Source organism: Euphorbia lathyris, chromosome 8 (genome assembly GCF_963576675.1).
Source record: "Euphorbia lathyris chromosome 8, ddEupLath1.1, whole genome shotgun sequence".
Classification (NCBI taxonomy): Eukaryota; Viridiplantae; Streptophyta; class Magnoliopsida; order Malpighiales; family Euphorbiaceae; genus Euphorbia; species Euphorbia lathyris.
In genome coordinates, this window is record NC_088917.1 from 59,755,651 (window position 1) to 59,764,029 (window position 8,379).

An 8,379-nucleotide genomic window follows, 5' to 3' on the forward strand; every position below is an offset into this window, starting at 1 on the left:
GGGCTATCACGAGTGTGGTAGGCCTCCTGCAGGCCTCCAGGATATACTCTTCGCCGATAATAGTGGCCGAGCACTATCACGAGGAGTCTTAGATACTTAGTCTTTTAGTTGCTATTTTCATGTTTAGATTTTTTTCTTTTTGCTGCTTTTCTTCTGCTGTTTCTGGGCTTCTAGCCTTCCAAGTCTACCAAAAAAAAAGCTTAATATATTTTGCTTTGATTTCAAAAAAAATATATTTTAATATCTAGCACTTATTTTTAATATTTATCAAATACTTATATCATTTTATAATTTCAGGACTTAGACCACCGCGGGAATTCCCGATTCATCCCCGTTTATATATAAATAAAATAAAAAATATTTACGACTTAAATGTAGACATGGAGAATTGAACTTTTAACCGATTGAAACACCATCAAATATCTTAACCATCTAGATCCATTCTATTTCTGGTTATTCATTCACTAATTAATTATGTAATAAATATTACAATTTTTAAACAATTCATAAAACTTAAAAATAGTAGATGTAGAATCTTTTCTCTTGTTGGTATATCTCCTGCTTTACTTATTTTCTAGGGATCTCCACTCCATCGCCACCTCCACCTCCACCTCGCACACCGCCACCTCGACCTCGCACACCGCCACCTCGACCTCGCACACCGCCGTTCGTATCTCCAGTCGTTCCACTTCTCACGGCGCCGGAACCAGGGAGCGGCTTCTCCTACTCGCTCTCCACTCCACCGCCGCCTCCACCTCTCGATCTCCACCTCTTCTGCACAAAATCTAAACTCGGGTAAGTTTGTATTTGGTTATAGATGATTTGTATTTGGTTATTGATTTATTTTCTCCTTCCGTTTTTTGAAGTTTAACATTCAATACAAGGTGAATGGACGTTTCTTTTCGAGTCATGCATTAGCGGATCTTGCAGCCGGTGGGATTGTTGATGTGCCTTTAGCGCAAACCGGTGAAGGTATTGCCGAATGCGAGCTTCTGAAATGGTTTGTGCAAGAGGTTAGTGACTGCGAGTCTTATGTAATATTTCTGTTTGTATGTGTAATTTGCAATCTTGAGTCCTTGTATTGATTTTGAGGTCCTTATGTATTAAAATTGAGTTCACTAGAATTTTGAATTATCAGGGGTTAGAATATTGCTCATAGATTTAGTCATTTAGATTTTCCTATGTGAACGAATGGATCTACTAGTTGTTACTGTGATCGCTAGTACTCCTTGGTTCATCTCATTATATAGTATAATTGTTCTACGGAAATAATCTGCAGAAATGATTGTTGATGTTGTTCTGACAGGGCGATGAAGTTGAGGAATTTCAACCCGTATGTGAAGTACAGAGTGATAAAGCTACTATTGAAATAACAAGTCGGTACAAGGGGAAAGTTTCTGGAGATATCGTAAAGGTATGAATCTACATTTAGATTTATGCAAGTCAGGTTTGGTTTGTGTTATTTTCACATATGATGCTGGCCTGTTCAGTTATAGGTGTGAGAAGTAAATATTTAGTTGTGAAAGGGAACAATGTAAAGTAATTCTTGATTTGTAAAATTGAAAGGGAACAATATTTGATGGAATTATGAAATTATGAAGGTGATTTAGAATTTACTATAGTTTATAATTTTGTACTAAATGGGTAAACGGGGATTTACTGTACCTGCGGTTTCCCCGTGGGGCGGGGACGGGGACAGGGAATCCCCGTTTAGGCGGGGACGGAGATGGGGAAACCAAATCCCCGCCCCATTTACATCCCTATGATATCTGATTTCTTCAAACTATGACCAGATTGACAGTTTCAAGGTAATCTTTGCACTCTCATATTATCTTTAGCGTACTTTTTGATTCATCCAAGCACGAGTCACCATGGGCAACTCATCTTCGATGCTGACTCAGTACGACATCGAAGAAGTACAGCAGCATTGCGATAATACTTGTATAGTATTCCCTTTCATATTTTCATTTCTTTCTTTCTACTTAGCTTTCAAAATTGGGCTTTCTGGTTTATACTTCGATTTTGTTTTTCCTTTTTCTCAAATGTGTAGTTTCGCAGCAAGAGATAGTGTCCTTGTACCAGAGGTTCTGCCAGTTGGATCGGAAAGGCGGAGGTTTTATCTCGACTGAAGAATTTCTTTCTGTACCTGAGTTCGCCGTCAATCCTCTCTCCCAGGTTTTCTTTTGGTCTTCTAGTCATATCTATGCTTTAATTTTTTGCGCTCTAACCTGCGATTGATTTGGGACAGAGATTACTGAGGATGGTAGATGGATTAAATTTCAAGGAATTTGTGGCGTTCTTATCTGTATTCAGTCCTCGAGCTAGTTTGCATCATAAAATTGATTGTAATACCATTTTTTTTTTCTTCTTTTTTAGAATTGTTGAATTGGGTTTTGACTAAGATTGTTACGGCTTCTGTAAAGCTGATACATTTTTCTTTTTGTGGTTTCTTTGATGTAGTTATTTTCAAGGTGTACGATTCTGATTGCAATGGCAAAGTCACTTTCCATGATATGTTGGATGTATTACGTGATTTGACAGGCCAATTTATATCTGAACAACAAAGAGAGGTTGGATTCTTTCTATAAGCATTACCTTTGAATTTTCTTTATTAATTCTGCCTATGTAGTTTAACCTTATGTTTCATAGGTTTTGAGTCAAAATTGAAAAGTGACGGGGAAAGGAAAAAAAATTTAACTGCATATCTTGTTCTGTTCTAGTTTACCAAGAAAAAGTACAATAAGGTGCAATCTCAGCATGGTTAAGAGCATAGTGGATTTCAACGTTTTTTGAGAGGATATCTTTTCTCTTAACAGAAAATCAAAGAGAGTTTAATTTGATGAATTAATATCCTGCGTGGCTTAATAGTATCTTTTAGCAATCGAACATACAACATTCCAGGGGAGGACCTATTTTATGTTTCAATTGACTTATAATTTAGTCTTTCCGGTGCATTGATTTCTTAATTGACTACTTAGTTTTCTGCAAAATCTGTAGTTTTACTTAATCTAAATCACTAAAACAGCTATTGCTGTTTTTGTGTAAGGACATGGTTACTAGTTTACATGGAGTATATTTCTATTCATGCTGGTAATATGAGGGTAAAAAAGAAAAAGGAATGTGTTCTCATAGGCTAGTAATATTTTTTTTACCAGTATTTTGAAGCTAAACATACATATTCAACCCTTTTATAAAGTGTGTTTCATAATTAAATCATTCTTGTCAAAGTTCTGACATCATCCATAGCTGCATAGGAATCGATTGAATTTGCCAATTGGTTAAAAATGTAGTGATTTTCACCACAGTTTGCAATAGTATTTTAAACATATATATTTAACTAGAAATACTTCAGTAGGAACACTGATTAAAGTTATTGCTCAACAAAACTATGATGTTGCCATGTGATTTATCATGGACATATGAATTGTTTGTGTTTGGTGCAGCAAGTGCTGATACGTGTCCTTGAGGAAGCAGGCTATGCAAAGGATTCTTCATTAGGCTTGTCAGACTTTGAAAAGGTACCATTAAAGTTGTGTCACAATTATTGCCGTATATAATTGTTTGGTTTGTATTACAATCATAAACACATTTGATTGACTGTGGATGTGAATATATAATTGTATAGTTGTTTGCTTTAGTTAATCTTAATCATCTTCTATGTACAATTTCGATCATTGCCCCTTTGAGGTTGGGCTTATTTTATTCTTGAACTGAAACGCTTGTGTATTCAATATCATCTGATAAACCACAACTTTTAACATCTCTTTCATGAGTCCTTCAGCTTCCCTATTTCATGTTATTTTACAAGATTGGCCTCTCAAAAGAAGTGAAATAGTGTTTCCCTTTGTATATGTTGATGATGGGCATTTTTGACATGGTATATCACATTGTTTCACAGTCTAAGGTCCAACAGGGTAGTTCCTCTGTTGCTTTTCTGAATCTGATTGAAAATCAAAAAACAATTCAAACACCCGAAACAGGAAAAGAGTTTTATTGATAGCTTCTCTCCAAATACTAGATCAGTAAATGGAAACAAGAACAAGTCTCAGAGAAAACAAGAGCAAAAAAGAAATAGCAAAAACAATCCAAACTGAAACACATCTCCTGCCCTGGGGAGGAAACTTCCTCCGGTTTCAGGGATAATTTGTTTAGTTTGCACCAAAAAGGTCTTTGGTAATATTATGGCTACAAAACTCTCACGAACTTGTATCCTCTGGACAAGTTTGTCCATCTTAACTTATTAGACAAATTAACCTCTTTTCAACTTGGGACGAGTCACAGTGAGTCAAGAAAAATAGTTGGTGCTCGCGCATGACAAGCATAATTTTTTTTTTCCCTTGACTCGGTATGACTAATTCCAAGTTGACAAGTTTGTTGAAGAAAGTGAAATTGTGCCAATTTATCTAGAGGTAGTAGCATAGCTTTCTGAGTATGTTTTGTATGGATGACATTAGTTTTTCTTGATTTCCATATGGTTGTGTTTACCTGTCTTACTTTGTATATAGATTCTTGGAAATTCTGGTTTGAAGATGGAAGTGGAAGTTCCTGTGGACTAAATGCTGGCCACATTCATGGGCAATAACTCCATTTGATCTTTTCAAGTGTTGAATTGATCTTTTCAAGTGTTGAATTGGTGATTTCCTTCCCATGTACTTGTTGCTAAATCAATGTGCATTTAATTTAGCATTTGTAAGTTATTTGATTTTTAACATCTAAATCATCTTTTCATTTTCTTTTTTTTTTTTTTTTTGAAAAAAGAAAGTGAAATAACTTTCTATTCCATCAGGGGGAAGCTATTTTGGAAGAAAGAATAGACTTTTTTCTTCCACAAAACAAGTGGAATCTTAAATGTTGAATTATGCAATTGAATCAGAAAGTTGATGTGCTTGTGCTTTCTAAATAATCAGATCTCACTTTAATCAGATCTCACTTTAATCTTATCTGATCATGTGTTGAGTATTGGTTATGTATTAGGATTCATCCAATTTCCATCGATCTAACTTGTGAAAAGAGAAGTAATTTGGGTTATAATTGGGTTAGATGGATTGAGTATGTTATAAAATTTAGGTTTAATACATCTCTTGCCTTCGTGTACTTTTCTCAAAATCTTAAATTGTATTCCCGAACTTTTAAAATTTTTAAATGACTCCTTATTCTTGTTTAATTGTATTTAACAACTCCTTATTTTTTAATAAAATTTGTTGAATTCAGAAATTGGGAGATATGGTCCATCACATGTCAAAAAAAAATGTTAAATAAATAAATAATTAGTAACTTTTGACATTCGGAGAAAAACATGTTAATGAATAAAATTAGACTGGAATAATACTTAGACAAAGGACATCCAACATATATATTAGACATCAATGCTGTTGTAAACCATCAAACAACTCTTCTAACTAAATTACCTATTTAATTATTTTATATATATATTCATTTCTATTCTCGGTTTTATTCCATTTCAATTTATAATTTGATATATTGTTTCGATTTATTCCATTTGAATATATAATTTGATGTTTTGTTTCATATGTATTTACTGAACATTTTAATTGATTTATTATATATACTTCAAAAACAAATTATTTATCATATATATATTTTTTTGTGAAATTTATCCTTCATTTTTATATTTCTAAAGGGTTAAATTTACTATTGGTCATTAAATTTTTATGGTTGTTTCAAAATGGTCACTAAATTTCAATTAGTTTCAATAAAATCATTTAACTTTGAATTTTGTCTTAATAAAGTCACTTCGGTGTCTTCAAAAGTAAAAAGACATCGGAATTAATGACTGTCACATCAACAATAGTTAATTTTCACTGTTAACCGATATGACATGTGACTGCTACTTAGATGAGTGAATTGACATGTGTCAGCTAGGTGGTAGCCACATGTCGTTTGACATCCACGTATCATTTTAGTAAGTAATGAAAGTTGACTAGTGTTGATGTGGAAACCACGTCATATTTTCATAGTCTTTTTGCTATCGAAGTCGACGCAGTGATGGAGCTTTTGGTGTTTACCAGGATTTTGTGATCATTTAAATTTGCGATCGCTAGGACGACCATAAAGGCCTCTGAATGCGGGGTACGCAATGGGGGTTGTACTATTAGCGTTTCGTCCGACGCATTTCTCTTGCCAGCGGAGGTTGTCGCTCTGCCATGGGCGGGGGTTCCCTCGTAGATTACTTGGATTTCTCTTTAGTACCTGGGCCTCTTGCTTTCTTCTTGCCTGGGCGTTGGTCTCGCGACCTATGGGTCGGATCTCAATGTCGGGCTACTCTGGGTGGGGCTCCGTGGTCTAAGAGTTTATCGATCTCCTTCTGCAGTTGGTTGCAGTTCTTCGTTGAATGTCCAACGGACTTGTAATACTTGCAGTATTGCTCTTTATCGGTCTGGGAGCCTCGATCCCCCTATCATGCGAAGAACCTTATGGTTGTCCGAGTTTGCGGGGTGGTTGCGCTTTGAATAGTGTACTTCCCTTCCTGACGAACGGTCTATCTTGGAAGCAGACGTGTTCTGTGGGATCTGCTTCCCTTCGTGATTGATAAGGTATTGGTGCTTCATCTCTCTTGCTTTTGGTTGAGTCTCTGGGTTCTGCAGGTTGCTTACCTTTCTCCTCGCGCTCAGAGTCGCCTTTGGCTTTGTCCTTCTTAGATTCTTCGTACCAGACGAAAATTTGTGCCATGGCCATGAGATCTTCAAATGATCTTGGCAGCTTTCTGAAGCACTTATGTTTGAGGGGCTTGCACGAGGCTCCCTTTGCTAGGGCGTCGTGGGCAACCTCTAAGTTGAGGCTATTGACTTGGGCGACCAGATGATGGAACCTCGAGAGGAAGTTTCTGAGCGGTTCATTGGATCTTTGTTTGAGGCTATTGAGATCCGAGCTGATTTTTCTGACTTTGGTGACTGTCGCAAATCTGGATAAGAAGAGGTCCTTCAAAACATCGAACAAATTGATCGACTCAAGCAAGAGGCTGCGATACCACTCCTGAGCACTGCCTAGTAGGGTAATGGGAAAAACCTTGCACATGACGTATTGTACAGATTGGTAGTGCTCATGAAAGAGGCTACGTGGTCATTGGGATCCTCAGTGCTCAAGTAAAAGGCTAGCTGGGGGGCTTTCTAATCTCAAGGGTAGCGATTATCTACGATTTGGTGGACCAAAGATGTTTTGCTGGAGGTGACGTTGCCTCCCATTACGCTGCCCAAAGCGTGCTTGTCCAGGAAACATTAGATTTTAGAATCCAACGAGTCTTCAACCTCTTAGGGTGTCAGGGCTATGGCTGGCGGACCGTTTGATAAGGCTGCGTGTGTAGGGGAATCATCGGAGGCCTGGACCGGGGCCAAATGGCGTACCGGTGATGGTTCACTTGCCACTGCGGAGGCCATGGATGGAATCAGTGCTCTCATCGTGGTGTGCGACTTGAGGAAATCCTAAATCTTTGGCGTTCTCCTCATGCAGGCTCTATTGCTGCTCGATTATCTTTATCTGTGTTGTGCTCTGCACAGCCTGTGTCGTTTGGAAGATGCGGATCTTGCTGACCTATTGTGAGATAGTATTGATTTCATCCTCTTCAAGTTCCACCTCTGTGAGCAGAGGGATTAGATTCAGCGGTGCCACTAGAGGGCCGAGACTGGGTTCCTCTTGCCTAGGATTAGGAGTCCTGGAAGATGTCGCGAGCATTTGCTTAATGGTAGTTTGTGCCTATAGGTCTGCCATTTCTGTCGGGATTTCCAACTGAGTCCGAAGTCACTTGTTTTCCATGCTCACCGCACCAAATAATGGAGAAGTGGCAGCTCGTGGTGTCGTTTGCTGTTCGGGTTGTACCTGCGTAGGGAACGATCTTTAGGATCACTCCGACACTCAAGTCAGTCTATATTCAAGAGGGAGAAAGAGACTCAAATAGAGATAAAGAAAGGAGACAGAGTCAAGATGATCAGACATTCTCATTGGGAGTTGAGATCCTTTATATAGAGTATCCTAGCTGGGCTTGGGTTGCTTCATAGACTGACACATCTTAGTGTATATGAATTGGATCATGTGGGCTCTGACCCATATTCCTCATCATATTGTATTTGTGTATATTTTTTTTTTGTTGCAATTTGTCTCCATAAATAGCAGACATAAAGTTGCAACATTTTGCAGATATTGAGTTGTTCTTCTTACTGGTAGGTCACTCGCCACTTGTAACCTGCCACATTAAGGATGTTGCCTTTCAACTACATGTCGCGCAGTTGATATGCCCAACCCCTTTTCATCTCAAAACACTGTCCATGGTTGGACATTATCCGAAATTGGACAATTTTCATTTTTTTGCATTCTAATGGTTAGAATTGTTTTACAAATTTATAAAATTGTAGAATGGTCTTTAAA

The 8,379-nt window shown here is 37.5% G+C and overlaps 1 protein-coding gene across 5 annotated transcripts; it reads left to right on the top strand.

Moving 5' to 3' along the window:
- The first annotated feature begins 519 nt into the window (after positions 1-519).
- LOC136202838 (uncharacterized) lies at positions 520-5,164 on the top strand. Of its 5 annotated transcripts, none has more exons than XR_010674623.1 (10): positions 521-795; positions 867-1,013; positions 1,307-1,414; positions 1,794-1,941; positions 2,051-2,175; positions 2,249-2,345; positions 2,461-2,570; positions 3,444-3,518; positions 4,506-4,633; positions 4,759-5,164. XR_010674623.1 is itself a non-coding variant. In XM_065993762.1 (9 exons), the coding sequence occupies exons 4-9, from the start codon at positions 1,872-1,874 to the stop codon at positions 4,554-4,556; spliced, it is 528 nt and encodes a 175-aa protein (XP_065849834.1). In that variant the 5' UTR covers positions 520-795; positions 867-1,013; positions 1,307-1,414; positions 1,839-1,871; the 3' UTR covers positions 4,557-4,903. The 5 variants fall into 5 exon arrangements, 3 of the variants coding, with proteins under 3 accessions (XP_065849834.1, XP_065849832.1, XP_065849833.1); XR_010674624.1 differs by having other exon boundaries at positions 4,787-5,164; XM_065993762.1 differs by having other exon boundaries at positions 520-795; positions 1,839-1,941; positions 4,506-4,903.
- Positions 5,165-8,379: the final 3,215 nt, after the last annotated feature.